This window comes from Zalophus californianus, chromosome 14 (assembly GCF_009762305.2).
Source record: "Zalophus californianus isolate mZalCal1 chromosome 14, mZalCal1.pri.v2, whole genome shotgun sequence".
In the NCBI taxonomy this organism is placed as follows: Eukaryota; Metazoa; Chordata; class Mammalia; order Carnivora; family Otariidae; genus Zalophus; species Zalophus californianus.
The window spans coordinates 34,685,622-34,703,892 of NC_045608.1; the positions used below are offsets into that span (position 1 = coordinate 34,685,622).

The 18,271-nt window shown below is 45.5% G+C and overlaps 1 protein-coding gene across 1 annotated transcript in view; it reads right to left on the minus strand.

The window, feature by feature from the left end:
* RAB31 (RAB31, member RAS oncogene family) overlaps positions 1 to 18,271 on the minus strand; it is a 133,650-nt gene that overhangs the window by 77,179 nt on the left and 38,200 nt on the right. The window contains exon 2 of the mRNA XM_027576517.2: positions 1,451 to 1,530. Coding sequence (XP_027432318.1) covers positions 1,451 to 1,530 — 80 coding nt within the window. The remainder of the gene's footprint in view (positions 1 to 1,450; positions 1,531 to 18,271) is intronic.

Here is an 18,271-nt window from a genome sequence, read left to right on the forward strand (position 1 = left end):
CTGGACTGGCATTATGACTTGCTTCAACCAAGATGCTGTGACCCAAAAGATCCACCTCTTAGAGGCAAATAGTCTTGGAAGGGAGAAACAAGGTCTCCCTCTGGAGCAAAGCACAGACATGTTTACTGCCCATTATAAAAGATTTGGGTTCCCTAAACTCGGGGGTCCTCTCTTATAACTCAACCCACCGCATATAGTATATCATCTGATCCTCTTCACGTCACACTACAGGAAATTAGTGCTCCAGGAACCAATACAAAATGAGAATACTCCAACTGCTGCTACTTCCCCTGTCTGATCCAGCATCCATGAAATGGACACAGCTAACTTGTTCTTGATGCATATTTTTTGTGCACATGTTTCTTTTTTTTTTAAGATTTTATTTATTTATTTGAGAGAGAGAATGAGAGAGAGAGCACATGAGAGGGGGAAGAGTCAGAGGGAGAAGCAGACTGCCCAACGAGCAGGGAGCCTGATGCAGGACTCGATCCTGGGACTCCAGGATCATGACCTGAGCCGAAGGCAGTCGCCCAACCAACTGAGCCACCCAGGTGCCCATGAACATGTTTCTTTAAGCCACTTTTAACTACAAAATGTAGTGATTTTCTCACCTACCCCACTCCAGCCACTGGCCTATCAACCAACTGCTGGAGCATCTACTTATGCCCTGCTATGAATCTTCTCCACTTACAAGTGATAGAGACAATCACCCCTGTGCTCATCAATCAATCCTACAGTGTGGCCAAAATACAGACACACATTCTTTCCCTTCTGAAGAAAATAAAACCTTTGCTCTCTGCAAAGAGCATGATATCTTCAGGGAGAAAATTTAGTGAGGCCAAGTTCTAAGACAGTGAAAAAGCAAGCACCTGCCAAATGGCACAGCAAAGCACATCTGGCAAAAGCATCTGTAGGAAAGGGGAAAATGGAATAGGAAAATGTCCCTATATTCTAAGGTTTGGGTCTCAGAAGTGAACAGTCCACCTCCCCTCCCCAAGCATAAGAATGGAAATGCTAACACTCAATTAATCTAGAAAGGAAAAGCCATCTGCCCCACAGTCTCTGGACAACTGTGCTGTGTGAGTGGACAGTATTTCCAGGTTTACTGGCAGGCAACTTAAAGCTCGACCTTCAGGGATTTGTCCTGTGTCTCATCTTCCATCTGGAAATAAAGCCGACGTGATTTGCAGAGTAATGCTCTTGGAGATCAAGGAGATGGTCTTAGGCTGAAGCCCAAGAGGACAGTCAGCTAGGAAAAAAGAATTATTAACAGGGACAGTAAGCCCAGACATCCTGCCTAAAAGTCACTGCATTTCTGTCACAAAGTCTTTACAGTCGGGATAGATTCTCACTGGCTCGGGTGAAAACAGCTTGAAGGCTCAGGCACAAAGTGACCTCTTGGTGTTTTGGAAGGAAGAAATGTGAAAGAGAAGAACATACAGGAACTTACCCAATGGTTGGGCTGATGTTGTGGTCAAAGTGATCCTGCACAAATCGACACACGATGCTTGATTTCCCAACCCCAGTATCCTGGAAAAGAATGAGGATACACAGCCATGAAGACCAAGGGTATCAGTTCTAACCTAGTATAAACATAGAACCAGATGACAGGAGAAGTTACTTCTCATTGGTAGGAGTAGGAGAGGATATTTTCTTCTATTTCTTACCAGTATTTTCTACAAGGAAATTGTACTGCTTTCGTAGAAAGGAAAGAACTATGGTAAAAATAAGCTTTAGAAACATGGCCCACATATATACAATAATTAACCTAGAAATCACATGTTCACAATATATGTGTCTCCAGAAATTCGAAAAATTTTCAAGGGGTCTAGAGGAGAAGTATGGTAACACACTGCATTGTTTTGGTAGAGATAGAACTGCTTTTGTTCAAAACCTTAGCACTCAAAAACTATGTAATCTATTTTTCTAGGTATCACCCAGTAAGACTTATGAATTCTAATGTCTGCATTTCTAACATTTGCTCTTCAGTTCTGCTTAATTATAAAAAGGTCTCATCTCAATGCTCTTTCTGTTAAATAATTCTTTAAAGCTGATTAGGATAGAGGTCTACTATACATTGGAAATCAAATACATGCATTTCTTTTTTTTAATGATTTATTTATTTATTTATTGTTAGTGTTCCATGATTTATTGTTTGCATATAACACCCAGTGCTCCATGCAGAACGTGCCCTCTTTAATGCCCATCACCAGGCTAACCCATCCTCCTACCCCTCCTCCCCTCTAGAACCCTCAGTTTATTTTTCAGAGTCCATCATCACTCATGGTTCGGCTCCCCCTCTGATTTCCGCCCCTTCATTCTTCCCCTCCTGCTATCTTCTTCTTCTTCTTCTTTTTAACATACAATGTATTGTTTGTTTCAGAGGTACAGATCTGTGATTCAACAGTCTTGCACAATTCACAGTGCTCACCGTAGCACATACACTCCCCAATGTCTATCACCCAGCCACCCCATCCCTCCCACCCCCCACCACTCCAGCAACCCTCAGTTTGTTTCCTGAGATTAAGAATTCCTCATATCAGTGAGGTCATAGGATACATGTCTTTCTCTGATTGACTTATTTCACTCAGCATAACACCCTCCAGTTCCATCCACGTCGTTGCAAATGGCAAGATCTCATTCCTTTTGATGGCTGCATAATATTCCATTGTGTATATATACCACCTCTTCTTTAGCCATTCATCTGTTGATGGACATCTTGGCTCTTTCCACAGTTTGGCTATTGTGGACATTGCTGCCATAAACATCGGGGTGCACATATATCCCTTTGGATCCCTATATTTGTATCTTTGGGGTAAATACCCAGTAGTGCAATTGCTGGATCGTGTGGTAGCTCTATCTTCAACTGTTTGAGGAACCTCCATACTGTTTTCCAGAGTGGCTGCTCCAGCTTGCAGTCCCACCAACAGTGTAGGAGGGTTCCCCTTTCTCCACATCCCCGCCAACATCTGTCGTTTCCTGACTTGTTAATTTTAGCCATTCTGACGGGTGTGAGGTGGTATCTCATTGAGGTTTTGATTTGGATTTCCCTGATGCCGAGCGATGTTGAGCACTTTTTCATGTGTCTGTTGGCCATTTGGCAAATACATGCATTTCTATCCACTCCCTCCAAACAACTTTGTCAAATGGCTTAAGGAATAAAAGACACAAATTCATAAGGTCAAACAGATAGGAGATGAGACACCAGACAAGTGATGTCAATGAAAAGCATGTGGCCTAGTAGTCAGTCACTGGGAAAGAAGAAGCTGGAACCTTGAGGGCCACCAGGGAGGAGAGCCATGGAGAAGCAAGACAATTCATGCCACAGAATCCCTGAACACGTCAAGAATTGGAGAACAAGGCTGAAAGCAGCAGTAACTGTTGAAAGGCTGCACAGAAAAATACGCTTGGTGCCCCTGGCCACAAAACCAGAGGATGGACTCTTCTGCATTTCAAGAAAAGGTGGAAATTGAATCTCCAGGAAACCTGTATCAGACAGGGCTAGGCTTGGGGCCTTGAGATGCAGCTCACACGTTGCCCCGTGTGAAGCCAGACAGAAGAAGTGCAGAGTCCCCTCTGAATAAGAGGGAAGATCCTGCAGACCCTGACACATGCAATCCCCCAGCTAAAAGCCATGTTGCAACAGCCTACAAGTTCCAGTGCTAACAGACCTTTTGGGGCACATTTTAATCTATCAAAAATAAACACTCAGCTAAGAAATACCAAATGTTTATACCCATACAAAAAAAGAGCAGGATACTATTTTAGAAGATTATTCAATGAATAAGACTGACCTTAGAAATGAAAAAATATGATGGTAGAAATGGAAATTTCAAAGGAAGAGGTATAAGGTAAAATCAGGAAACTGCCCAGGAAGTAGAATGTACTAGAACAAAGCAACTAGCTCTGCTTTGAGCTAGTTGCTAGAGGGGTGGCAAGGCAAGGAGACACAGGATTCACAAACGATTGACACAGAGATGTCATCCTCGACACATGCTCATCGGAAAGGATCATGCAATCTATATGTGAACAGGAAACGACATAGCCCAAGAAGAAAAAAATACTGATATGGTTCTCTTCTGTTAAAGGTGTCTAAAAGCCTAAAGATCAAGGAGGAAATGTTGAAAAAGAGAAATGTGCTTTTCTTTACACTGAAATACAAAATTAGATTTGAAATATCAACTGGCAATCTGAATTCTTTTTATCCCTTCTCACGCTGCACCGGCGCCCCCTCTCCCCGGCCCCCATGCTTAGAGGACAGTTCCTGCAAATGTGGAGCAATAGGGGCCCCGGCTGGTGACACTCATCAGAACATCATTCTCCAGAAGGTCTCCTATCCCAGGGAGAGTGGCCTTCACTGGTTGTGAGCCATAATGAAACAAAAGCACCAAAGGCCTTTTATCTGCAGCGTGCACATCGATGTGCAGAGTTCAAAGAGGTGGCAACAGAATTAAAACACTAGCTCTCGGATTCCAGATCAATATGCCGCTGCTATTTCTGAGCCGAACCTTCAGGATGTATTCCAGCTAATGTGTCTCATAGTTCCCCAAACCCCACAACTCAGTTCTTTTTATCTCAGTTGCTTTGAACTCCCTCTGTCCCCTGGCCCCATGGATGAGCAGCCCATGTCACCCTTTAGCCCACACAACACCCAGAGAACGTAAAAACCAAAGGACAATGCTGCCCTACCCTTGAAGAGGAGGAAGACGTGCTCTTGCAAGGTGAACTGCTCTCTGCAAATGGCCAGGTGGGCAGGGTGAGGACCGATGTGTACTTTCACATATTTTTATGTCACAGAGCTCATAGTGTGCAACTCCTCCCATAGGAAGCTCTCAAGTTCATTATCCCACAAGAAATGCTAAACGATTCATCTTTGTTGTCTGTGCACCCCCAGAAGACACCCCTGAGATGGGAAGGCAGGGCTGACATGAGCGTCTGTCTCATCCCCAGTGTAGAAATGCTCTCTCTCTCGGGCTCACCACTGGGCCAGCAGGCAGTCAGCAAGCCCTGCCCTTCCCACACCTGCAGCGGGCAAACCCAGACCCACAGGACATAGAGCGCTCCCCTCCACTTCCACAGCTGGGAGAGGCGCCTGGAGGAGGGAGTACCCGCACCCACAGGCGGGCAGGGCTGCTCTGCCCAGGGCTCAGCACACAAATACACGCCTCCCGAGTTTTGTCCCTTTCGGGCCCTCTTTTATGTCCTTTTGGCTTACACCCAGGCTCCCCCTGCTTCCAAGCTTAGAAATCAGCCCTCTGGAACACCTGCCGTTCCCAGCAGTGCCCAGAGCCCCTTCCCCTGCTAGCACCATGGCTCTTACTCTCTGCGAGTGAGGGGCCCCTGGTATGCAGACTTTGGCGAGACCGTGCACCTCATGATGAGGACTCTGCTCTAGGAAGCACATTCTGGGTCTCTCCTTTCGCCCTACCCAAGGGCTCCACTCAGAACACCCGGCTCCAGATCCCCAAAACAGCCCAACAGATCCACCAAGGCCCATCCTCAAAATGCCCTTGAGGATGAAACATTCAAAAGCCATCTGGAAATAATTCCTCTCTACTCATCATCTTCCACAGATAACTTGGGCTTGAAATACCAGCTTTTCTGAATAGTTAAAACAGCAAGGCTGCTCAAATTTAGACTGAACAATTCATTCTTCATTCAAACCCCGCTGTGTCTCTTTTCTTTTTACCATTTCACTCTTGAAGTTTCTCTTTCTCTCTCTCGTATATTTGACAGGAAAAAAAAAGATTAAAAAACAAAAGGAGATGCAAAGTTTAAGTCTGTCTCAGAAATGACAGTATTCTTCACAAAGAACTGCTTCAAATAATCTTCTGTGGTCCGTGGCTTTGCACGGTTCCAGAAACGACCTGTGGCGGGGGGGGGGGGGGGGGGGGGGGGGCTGTCCCCCGCCGGCCACCAGGGGAAGGCCCTGCTCAAGGATTGGGAGGGAGCCCGCCACCCGCCAGGAGACGGAGCGCTTCCCCCCCCCCCCCCAATCGCCTGCCTTGGTGAGTTCCTCTTCCTGCAGGAAACTGTTCGCCTGGTGACACACAGACACAAGAGGGAAGCGCCGCTGAGTCAGGCCTCGCGCCCGCGAAAACCTACAGGGTTGAAGCAGGAAAAGCTGAAAGCCCACTGGGTAAAGAAAGGCGTCTGTGAGGAAAGAGAGGAAGGGGGGGCGGGCCGCAGCTGCCCACCATTCTCTAAAAGGCCATTTTATTTTTGGTGGGCTCACAGGGACGGAAGGAAACTCATCTCTGCAGATAGTTTTCCGTTCCACAAGATTATGAGACTAGCATAGTCCATCTTGTCCAGGCTCCTCATTTTTCAAAAGAGGAAGCTGTGGGACTTCCTCAGGGTCACACAGCTGGCTGGTAGAGTCAGAACCTAATTTTCTGAGTGCCAGTGAAATCCTCTGAAGGCTCTCACCAGGTTAAACCAACCTCCCTGCCAAATGTAAATTTCTTCCCCCCAAAGTCCATTTTCTAGAACTCCCAAGGAGTACTTGTATTCCTGTATCACTGCCTTCCACTGTAGCACCGTGTGTCCTCAAAAGAGATCTGCTGGGGTTTTGCTTGTAATGAAAGGCGGACATACTACTAGCTACTGGGGAGGCACTAGAATAAAACCAATTCTGATTCCACAAACCAGGAATAAAGTTCAGTAGAATCATCCCTGGGGGTAATCAATGTGTTACTGTATTCTCATTTGTGTGGTTTGGCATCAGATCCACAAGGCCCAGCGATCGGTTCCATCTACTTACGGGGAAATGGATGCCTTCGATGATATTCCTCCCATATAAGTCACTATCTGGGGCTAATAATGCAATCCTCCAAGAACCACCACTTATTCTGACATGACAATCTCTGCTGTTCGAACGGTCACTTTTATTAATCACGTGTAAATCTGTGATTATGAAATCACAAACCACAAAATGCAGTGGCTGTCCTGTAAAACGCAGGGCATCCCTTGATGATCCCTTCCCTCCTGGACGACTGTGACAGGCTTCAAGGAGGCGTTCCTACCTCTCACCATAAAAAACGGTAGGTCCTAGGCAAATATACCACCCTACATAATCCTGCTCTCGTGGAAGACATCACTAATCAGTTGAGGATATGTTATTTTATTGAACCTGAAAAGGGCCTCAAAATCTTTGCAACCCAGCTCTGCAGACAATGAGTATGACTCAAGCAATGAGTGTTCCCAGGACAAACGGCTGTCTTCTGCCGTTGCCCTACTCTTCCCAACAGTCAACACGCTCCTACTGTCTCCTCCTCTCCAAACTCACGAAGTACATTATAAGCCAACATGCTTCCTATGGAAAGGAAATGACAAGCTAGACCAAGAATCACAGACTCAGAAATTCCATTCCTAGGAATGTAAAAAAAAATAAGCACAAAAAATTCATGGAAGTATTATTTATAAAAATTAGAAATGGCACCCCAAAACCACTATAAATTAAATAACTTGTGGCACAGAGAGGAATCTCTTAAGCTTTCATTTCATGCCAACCAAATGTCAAAGAGGCAGAATATGATTTGCCCATCATGTGAACTATGGAAATGATCATTTCAGCATCTGCCTCTAGTCTAGGACTCAGAGAGAAGCCACATGGCAAGGGTTTTTTTTTGCATTTATTTGTTTGTTTCAGTCATCCACTTATTTAAGTGTTTAGACTTTGAGCCTTACGCACTTCTAAAAAGTCTAAGTGCTTACACATTGATAGGGAGTTAAGTTAGGAATTTAGGAGGACTGTGAAGGTCAGCCAGGTTTTATGGAGGGAGAGAAACAGCAAAGAGAGGAACGGGCAGAACCATGCGATGGCAAATGGCTTGATCTTTGGACCCCAAAGGTACAGGAAGCCAAGAGCACCATCAAGGACACTGGACATGCCCCTCCGCGTGCACGAGATGGCCTTGTGAGAAAAACTACAGACAAGTGCAGAGAACAGTGACTAGTGATTTGGGGCTGTGTTGCGTGTGCCTGCTTATTAGTTCCACTTCGGGGCAGATGGGGAAGAAATGTCTAGAGGAAGTGTGTGCTGCTGCTGAAGAGATGAGGTCACGGAGGAGACAATTTCCATTTCCTGCGGCTGTAGGGCACCTGGCCCAGGGCCTCACCACCACGCCTGTGTCAGCTGGCCAGGTCCCCACATCCCAGCCAGGACTCCTCGATGGCACCACCTGGCCTTCCCCAAACCCTGGATCCACCCAGAAGAGAAAGCAGAACAGGAGTTGACACAAAGGAATATGCTCTGTCAAGCACATCCCAATCCTCGAAGCTCTGCAGTCTGTACCTAATTCCAAAGAAACCCCACAGAAAGGCAGCACAAATTCCATATTAACCTACCAAGTATTTTTTTAAAGCTTTGGCTAAGGGTAAGAGGATACACACTCCCATTCCCCTCCTCTGCATGGGATTTATGACAAAGCAATGGGCAGAATACCCCAATCACTCAGTCGCGCCACTGCTTCTGAGGAACCTGAATTGGCCAGACTAAGGACTCAAGGTCAAAAAACTGCACATCACCCCCAGAGCTTCCAGTAAGCTCCGTGGAGAGCTCCCATGCATCACTTCAGTTCTGTCTCTGCAACACCCTTTCCACAGGAGAACTGAAGTACTTTGTTCCTCGATGACATTTAAAGGTTTATTGGAATTACAGACTTAATGGGTCTGTTTGCCCCTGAGCCCTAAATATCTTTGGCACCGAAATGAAAAGGGTTCAATATTTATAAATCACAGTTACCACTACCAAAAGAAAAGGTGCTGTGAAAACAAAAAACATCATTAAATTCAAGTCTATAATGTGCTTGTTTTATTATCACACATTCTACAAGATTTCCGTTGGTGTGAGACTCTGCCCAAACAGAGTAAATATCAGGCTTCACACTATGATCTGGGGAAAATTTGAACTAGCAATGCAAGAAAATCCAACTATAGGCATCCCACTGTGTTTAGGAAACCATACCACAAAATTATTTGAGGAAAATACAATATAAATTAAAAGCCCCTGAGCATTCCCACAAACAACTTTGCTATACCTTTGTCATGGTTATTTTGAAACATGTCAATGATGTGCATTATAACAAATGTCTCAAAATCCATTTACAAAGGGAACCTAACTACATATATGACATGAGGAAACTGAATTGTCTCATATTGAAACAGGTGGGTTCTGCCCCGAGTCTGAGAGTCACTAAACTATTTTCTTTATCTGCCTCATGGTGACAAAAATGCTTACAGACATTACTTTAAGCATGTAAATAACATAAGTGAAAATTTTTTTAAAGATTTTATTTATTTACTTGAGGAAGAGCAGGGGGAGGGGCAGAGGGAGAAGCAGGCTCCCTGCTGAGCAGGGAGCCTGATGCAATGTGGGGCTCAATCTGGGGACTCCAGGATCATGACCTGAACCGAAGGCAGACATTTAACCGACTGTGCCATTCAAGTGTCCCAATAACATAAGTGAATTTATGCATTTAGATCAGTGCCCCTTGGGCACTAGTGAACAAAGCTTGGAAATGTCCACAGTTCTCTAGATGTATATGAGAATAATGTAAAGTCAACATACAGAGAATAAGAGGCCATTGTTTGGGGTGCAAAAAGTGACCAGGAGACATGTAAAAATATCCTCCTAGGTAATAGAAAGAAATCAGCAGAAACGAGGAGCATGAAAACCACAAGAAGGAGATAATTAAATGGTTCCAAAGGGGACAGAGACACATGTATTCACTTTCTCTCACTGGGTCCTCACAACAGCCCTCTGTAAAGCGGAGGACAGAAGGCACTGTCCACATTTCCCACGTAAGGAAACCAGGGTCTACGGTCCTACAACTAGTAAAAGCATCATCAAGGTTCAGGCATCCCTTTCCCCACACCCAGGGCTCTATTTACCGGCCAAACCACTTCTCTCCAGAAGGCGTGCATCCATCACACATCCACTCGTCTATTCAGTGCCTGTGCATCAGCAATATGAAAGGACAGGAGATGAGAAAATTAAGCCCAATTCCTGCAGTCAGGACACTTACACTCAGACTTAAACTTCACAAAGGAATCAAGACAAGAAGTTAGAGTGGATCGCACCGAGGTCATTGTCCAAGCAATCACCGATACATCAAATGAATGACCAATGGCCATCTTCCAACACTGCATTTGCTGGCTAATCATTTGAAATTCAGAGAGCATTTTTCTGTTGAAATAATGCTGTAAATAAATTATGATTATTTCCCAAACTTGCAGCTGAACTATAGCACTCTACAATGGAGAAACCTGATCTCTGTTTATATCTATAGGATAACTTATTTGTTTCCATGGGAAAACTTACTCGAATTTCAAACTGGGGATTTTAGCCAGTGAGAACCAGATGCTCAGGCTTTCAGAGCAAGCAGAACGCCCTGGGAGACTAAAGAGATCTTTGTTGAACAAATGGTCTAGCAGATTTGGACTCCAGCAATATTGCCAATAGCACAAATCTTTCATAGGAACAGGAGCGAACAAAATAGTAATATGGGCAATAAGAAAAGCTGACATTTACTGAGCACATAAAAAGTTCCAGGCACCAAGCTAGGCATTTCATAAGGAAAGTATCCATTATTATCTCTGAGTATTGCTTCTGCTCTATTATATCTCTTCTCTCTTTCTGGGATTCCAGATAGGCTCGTATTAAACTTTTTCACCTTATCTTGTATGTCTTTTATACTCTTTTCTCTGTTTTCTATATTTTTATCTGAGTTTCAGTTTGGAGATCTGATCTAATTTCTAGTTCTTTCTACCAATGTATCTAACATGATGATAATCCCATTTATTGATTTCCCCAACATCAATTATTGTATTTTTTCTGTCGTAAAATTTTTTTATAGTTTTTGATTGCTTGCCAACTTTTGAAATCATGACTTCTATTTCCTTGAATATATTAACATTTATATTTTACATATTTTAAAGTCTACATCTGGTAATTCCATTATCCATATCCTCTGTGGGTCTGTTTCTATTGTCTGTGGAAAGGTTAAACTGCCTTGTCTCCTCATATCTCTCATCATGTTTGATTAAGTCTTAGCATCCTCATTTTATAGGAGGGAATCGCAGCAACCTGACCAAGGACATGAGTGTCAAGGCTAAGACTCCTCCCCAGATCTTCTGTGACTCTTAGGTAAGTGTTCAAAAAGAAGAGATGGTCATGTTTGGGGGACATCACCCAGCCCCAAAGAAACCAATGCTAGGAAGAAAATATTTATGATATTTAAAACTACCATCCCCTTTCTACTGTTAAGTTTATTTGCCTCTCATTATTCCAGAGTCGGCAGATCTAGTAAATTCCAAAGTTTAGAAATCTTTCAGGCATGGATGTTCTGGCCCCAGTGGTGAAGTGTCTTTCGGCCCAGCTGGTGGCAATGTCCTCGGAGTCGCAGGAAGGCCGAAGACACAGACACAGTGGGAATGAGGAAAGAGGAACACTGGGGCTCTGCCCCTCTCCTTCCCCAGCTCTTACAGCAGCCCTCTCAGCCACCGTCTCTCCTCCTGCCTTACTTCGCTGATAAGCTGAAGAAGGAAGACACTCTTTAAAAGAGGAAGGGCAGCTCCCAACTCCTTTACTTCCGTTATTCTTATAACAGCCCCACTGCTTCTTGGCATTTCTCAGAGAGCAGTTTGTCCTCGTGTACAAACCCTGTGCAGCTAAGCAGAAATATGTTTATCTAATGAATTTTAGAAGGTGTGACCTTAACCACTTAAAAAAAAAAGGTAACACAATTTTTTACTTAAATCGTACTTCCTGATCAAGGAACCAACCATCCTTTGGCCACCTTTCTTTCCTCACAAGCAACCTATGTGTGGGCTCTTGGCTGGGCCAGACAGGTCACTGGACAAATGACAAAGACATAGGCTCCCCTCTTCATAGAGGGAAAATCCACTGATTCATGAAATACCTGGCCTACAATAGGCACCAAACACGAAACCTCAGATTTTATTATATTATGGAATTTTTCTTACAAAACACTCAATATTCATTGTTCCCGATTTGTAGAGCTTGCAAATGAAGATAAATGATGATCATAATTGTAGTAGCCAGCTTCTAAAATGGTTCCCAATGATCCCGACCCCCCATATTTGGTTCCCTGCGGGTGGCCTGGACCTAATGACTTGCTTTTAAAAAACAGAATATGAAAAAAAAAAATGAGTGTCACTCCCGAGGTTAGGCTACAAAAACTGATTGCCCTCTTTCTGACACTCCTGCTGGCCCTCTCACCTGCCGGCTCTGAGGAAGCGAGACCCCCCTCATGCACGGGGGCACCACGATGCAGGGAACTGAAAGAGGCTCCAGCCAACAGCCATCAAGGCCTCAGAGCACGTTTACAGGGGGTCTCAGCAACTGTGTCCTGCCAGAAACCACCGGGGGCACTTGGAAGCAGACCCTGCCCTCCCCATCCCGTTCCAAGGTGGCTACAGCCCCAGGAGACACCTGATTGTAGCCTTGTAAGTGACCCTGAGCCAGAGGACCCATGAAGCTGTGCCCAGATTCCTGACCCACAAAACAGTGAGAGAGTAAGTGCATGCTGTCTTAAGCTGTTAAACTTTGGTGCAACTTGTTACACAGTAGTGGATAACTAAGACAGATATAGCAGACATGTATTAAGCACTGACTCTGAACCAATTTTATTTCATCCATGCAGCAGCCTTAATGAAGTAGAGTTATGCCTCCTTTGCAGAGCGGGAAGTGAAAGTTGAGGGCAGGTCAGAAGTATGAGAGGGTGGTCCGGATGCATGATGATGGCAAAGCTGCATGGGACTCACGAGGCTCTGCCGCGAGAGCAGCGATTCCAAGTCCTCCTCTAGGAACCACTCCCAGGCCCATGAGAGAGGAAAGATATTACATGACTTTAACTGACAAAACCTATTTTAGAGTGATTTAAGCACTGAAGATAAACCCAAAGTCAGCAAATACAGTTATGGTAGATAAAGAGCTACAATGCAAAGCAGTAACTCAATCTTAAGGGTAAGCCTCTAGGGAAAAAAATCACAGCATGCAAGATCAGAAAGCAGAGAACGGGGGATTTCAGAATTTGCTTTTAAGATCTCATTATAGACATTTCAGAGTCGCTTTGAGTAACCGTTCACACAGCTCCCTGTGTAGAGTTGCGATGTTTTATGAAGTGCCTTTTCATCTCATTAGAAACATCCTCCTTCATTTAATATCATTTCCACACAGTGAGTCAGCAGGGACTCCAACACCAGCAGGTGGGGTGGGAGCTATTTCGGTTCTTCTCCTCCATCCACACACCCTTACTACGGTCCTTAGGAGCCATGACAAGACACTTCAAGGGAAGCATAGGAATGTTCTCCTACCCAGCAGTCAGGCCATGGCCTGGATGGTTGGTGCTCGAGAGTGGGAAGACCGAGGGAGAAAGGAAATATGGAGGACACATCCGGGGAGCTCATTTCCTCATCTCTGGGCTTGAGAGAATCCTATTAACCCACTTCACAACTGTTCTAAAGAATAGCTCATTAAATTAATCCTAAATCTCTGTGGAGAAAATGTGTAATGGCAAAGTCTCAGACAAAAGGCAAGGCAAACAATGACCCAACAATGTACGTGCCCAAATACCCTGGAGAGCGAAGGTGCTTATCAGGGAGCACCCTAGGCTGATGTTCCCCTTTCTCACCACAGCCTCCCCTCCCTATCCAGGGGGCTTCTAACACACACACACACACACATACACACACGCACGCACGCACACACACGATCCTAATAATGGACACATCAACACATCAGAGCACATCAGAGCCACAGCACCCGAGGACCAGCCAGGGTGCTGTGCCCTTGTCAGAATCTGATGGCCTCATGTTATTTCCCCCACCACCAGGCAAAAGTCAAGCTGCAGCTCAGTAGGGGCGCAGCTATGAACTGAAAGAGCGAGTCCCTCCTCTGTCCCCCCTACCGCTGGACCCCAGGCAAGCACATTGCCTCTTCACTCCCATCACCCTTCTGTAGGATGAGTCATGGGTGTCAGACATCTGACACCCCCCAAATCACACATTACCTTTGCGGGTGAGAATGTGAGAAGATCCCTCATCAGATTCTCACTGTTACTTATAACCTAAATATTTGAAAGATCTGCTGAATCCATAGACACCCTCTGACTCCCTCCCATTCTGAATGCTGAGCATCTCCGTTTCAGGCTACGCCCCTCCCCATCTCCGAATGTCTGTGTTCAAGGCAACAGTGGGTACAAAACCTAGAAAAAACAAAGCTACCACTGCTTGTCCATCTCAAATCCACATACTGCTTGATCTCAAGGTCAGTGCTGCTTAATCTTCTACCACCTTGCTTCTGGTTCCCACCCACCAAGGCAATCTGGTGAACTCTGAAGATGTTGTAGGGTACACTGTCCTGAGGTCCCACCCTCCATGCTGCACTTCCAGAGCAGAGGTCCTAGCAGCCGTGGTCAACTGGTCATCCCCACGAGGGGATGGATGAACCATTCACAGACACACACATACGCATGCATGCACACGTGCACGTGCACGCACACACACACACACACACACACACACACATGCTCACACACACAGCTTAGAACTTGGAATCAGAAAGGCCAGCACTTATCACTTGTATGACATCAGGAAGGGAAGAAATGGTGCTTGCTGATAAGTCCCAGCAAGATCATATGTCCCTACCCCCACAGAACTCCTGGTCTAGGGAAGAAGAGACAAGTAAACTGAAGAGCATCACATATCATGCATGGTAAGTGCTATGACAGGGAAACAAAGGGACATCTAACACACGTTTGAGAGATCAGGGAAGGCTTTGTGGAGGCAGGGACATTAAATCTGAAACCAAAAAGATGCATTCGCCAGGCAAGGCACAGAGTAGGACTGGAGAACAGAGGAAGAGAGGTGGGGGAGCTGAATTGTAGCAACAGGAACAGAGCAAGGGGAGAAAGAAAGTCTGTCCAAGAATTGAATTTAGTAGAGGTTTGAGGTTTTTTCCTCTGGGAGGCAAAGATGCCAGCAGCTCCCCATGACCATGTGGATGGAGAGCCCAGGGACTAGCAAATGCTCCTTCTGCCCCTTCTTCTGGCTTCTCCTGCAGATCCCGCTCTGACTAGAACCCAGTCGGAAGCTTAAAGAAGCTAAGCCAGAGGCTCTATCTCCCCTCTTCTGATATTCTCATACATTTCTCTGCAGGGGATCTGAAGCACATGTGTGCATGTGAAACACAGACACCGTACACCCCCACACACGCATGTATGCACATGCATACAAATGCATGCACACACATGCACATCTGCATGCATGCACACATGCGTACACACCCCACACACGCTCTGCTACACTGGTCTGTTCTGCATCATCCTAGATTATCCTACTGTCAACTTGGCTAAAGCAGGGATGACATTTCCCAGAATCCCTTTCTCCATAGGGTTCTGGGGTAGAATTGGCCAAAAGGGGAATTTGCAGGAAGTCAAGAATTGCTGTTACACTACTGAAGGTCTTCAGCACACAGGTAGAAAGAGGTTCCCAGCACAGCACACTTCTGCATCCACCTCTTCTCCGGACTGTGGCCCCAGACCTCCCTCCAGATGTAGGCAAGAGGCAGAGCTGCCCACGGACAGCTAGCTACCCCGCCCCCTGCAGGCCACTTGCTGTTGGCTGTGTCAGCTTCTCAGAGCTTCCGTGACAGCTCCACCCAACCACCGCACTGGTATTTGTCTGGTTTGAGGGGTTTCCTCTGATTTTCAAGCTCCTTCTTCCAGGCCTCTCCTTGCCCCTCCGCCCACACTGGTATCAAGTGTGACAACCGTGGTGAATCCTTTCCCATAATACAGTAGCTCTGCTTCCCTGAAGGAACCCTAATTAACACTGATACACCCACCAGGAAGAAGCACCTGGAAACAGGAGCAGGAGAACGCAAACAAATGTTCTGCAGGCTAGAGAGAGATCAGGCCAGGAAGAGCAATGTCAGGATGATTTAACCACCAGCACAGAGCATCACTCAATCAGAACAGACCCCAGAACACCCACAGGCCAAGGGCATTGTCCTAACCTGGGTAAGGAGTCCGGAACTTGTCTGAGCACAGTGAGAACCAATGAAATCCACCCAGTTGTGGAGCTTTAAGAGGACTAGAGGGAAACCAAAGGAGGAAACAAAGACCATTTAGAAGGCTGCTCTTTCATTGGCTGTATTTTTACTGAGCACCTACTATGTGCCATCATAGGTGATGGCAGCCAAAGTCTATCATGTCAGTGCTAAGACTCTAGAAGAGCTGGACCTGTACTCTATGCTCAGTTCTGCAGGGCAGACTGAAAAAACAGTTCATACATCCCGACTACAGTCACTTTGAAAAGTTAGCATCCTCAGCCACCTCACTTATATGAACAAACACTCAACACTTCTCAGATCACCAAGCCGAGATTCATTGGAATATAACTACCTGTAGTGATACCTTAATAAGATACTAGCTGACAGCAAATGTGATTTAATCAAATGAGACACATGCACACTTACAGACTGCATAAGGAACAAGACGGGGAGATGACCATCTTCTCACAGCTGATCCACCGTCCTGACTCTATCACGGTTCCAACAAAATAACAACCATGACCCATGATGTATTAGGAATCGTCCTATACTTATGAAGGTCAACTACATCAAGGCCTAGACACGATTAGCACACTAGCATCAGGAAAGGCACTTGCAAGAAAGGAAGGGAGTATGCCAGAAGAAGGGGAGTTGGCCTCTGGAGTGTGAGCAGAAACATCCCCCCATCACTACCATGCTAGCTTGACTTTTTCATGGTTTAGAATTCTGATTTCATGTCATCTGGCACTTCCACACGTGCTTAAGAGACTGACAGAGGTTAATATCAAGTATTCCTACATCACAGCTACCTGAAGAATCCACTGCACAACACGGCCTCTAAGCAGAGGTCAGCAGAAACCCCCAACTCCCCACCATTGCCCAAGCCCCCAAGATCAAAGATGAGGCATTTCTGTTCTTTTATCGTCCAAATGAGATAGAGCGAGTGTGTCTGCAGATAAAGACAGACACTCAGATGCGGACAAATTTCCCAGGAACAGCCTGAATGGGTGTTATGTTGATAATAAGCAGTAAAGCCATGGAAATATACTCTGAATGCAATATGCTCTCTTATACCGTGTCCTCAACTGCTCCCCAGCCAAAGACCAGCTGAAGGTCAGGAAGAAAGCAAATGACTGCAGATCTGCTCTTCACTTGATATTAAATTGTGGAGTCAACCTCATGCCCTTAATGCTATGGTACAACCCTGGTCAAAAAAACACCTGCAACCCCTCCAACATGGAAAACTAATCTAAAACCTTGCCAGAGGGTAAGAAGTTCCCACTGGGGGCACCTGGGTGGCTCAGGCTGTTAAACATCTGCCTTCAGCTCAGGTCATGATCCCAGCGTCCTGGGGATTGAGGCCCAGGCGTCATTAAAAAAGAAGTTCCCATTGACAGAGGTTAATATCGAGGGCACTGAAGTGAGCCTGTCCTAAAAAGTCAGTGCACTCGTCCAGGTGAGTTGAAATTGGTGTCTCCAACAAAAATGGTGACTAAGGGAAAATTAAATGGAAGACGGTTAAAGACATCAAGGCAAAAATGGAGCTTCTGGGCTTCCAAGTTCCAAATCACAATATCAGTGAGCTTTTAATAATGCCAATCATGTTATTCATAATGACAATGATGATAGTTGACATTTTGTTAAGCTAGACTCTGTGCTGTTAACTTACATCATCTCATTTAATCTTCAAACCAGTTCGATGAAAGATGTACTATTATCACCCCTCACAGTTGGGAAAATAGGTTTAGGGAGGTTCAGCAATTGAACTAGCCCACGCCTCAGAAGCCTGAGCTCTTGACCTCCATCCCAACCCTACTGCCTCTTGATGAACACCGTCTGGGCTCCTAATTATGTGACAAGGCCCAGAGATGCAAACAGGTATGATGGTCATTTCTCTTCTACCTAAGCACGTCCTGCGTGCCTAAGCCTGGCACTGTGTCGGGCACTGGAGATTCATTAGGATATCTCCTTTTTTTAAAAAGATTTTATTTATTTATTTATTTATTTATTTAAGAGAGAGAAAGCACGAGCTGGGTGAGAGGCAGAGGGAAAAACAGACTCCCTGCTGAGCAGGGAGCCCAATTTGGGGCTTGATCCCAGGACTCCTGGATCATGACCTGAGCCGAAGGCAGACATCCAACTGACTGAGCCACCCAGGCACCCCTCAGTAGGATATCTCTTATCCCATAAGTG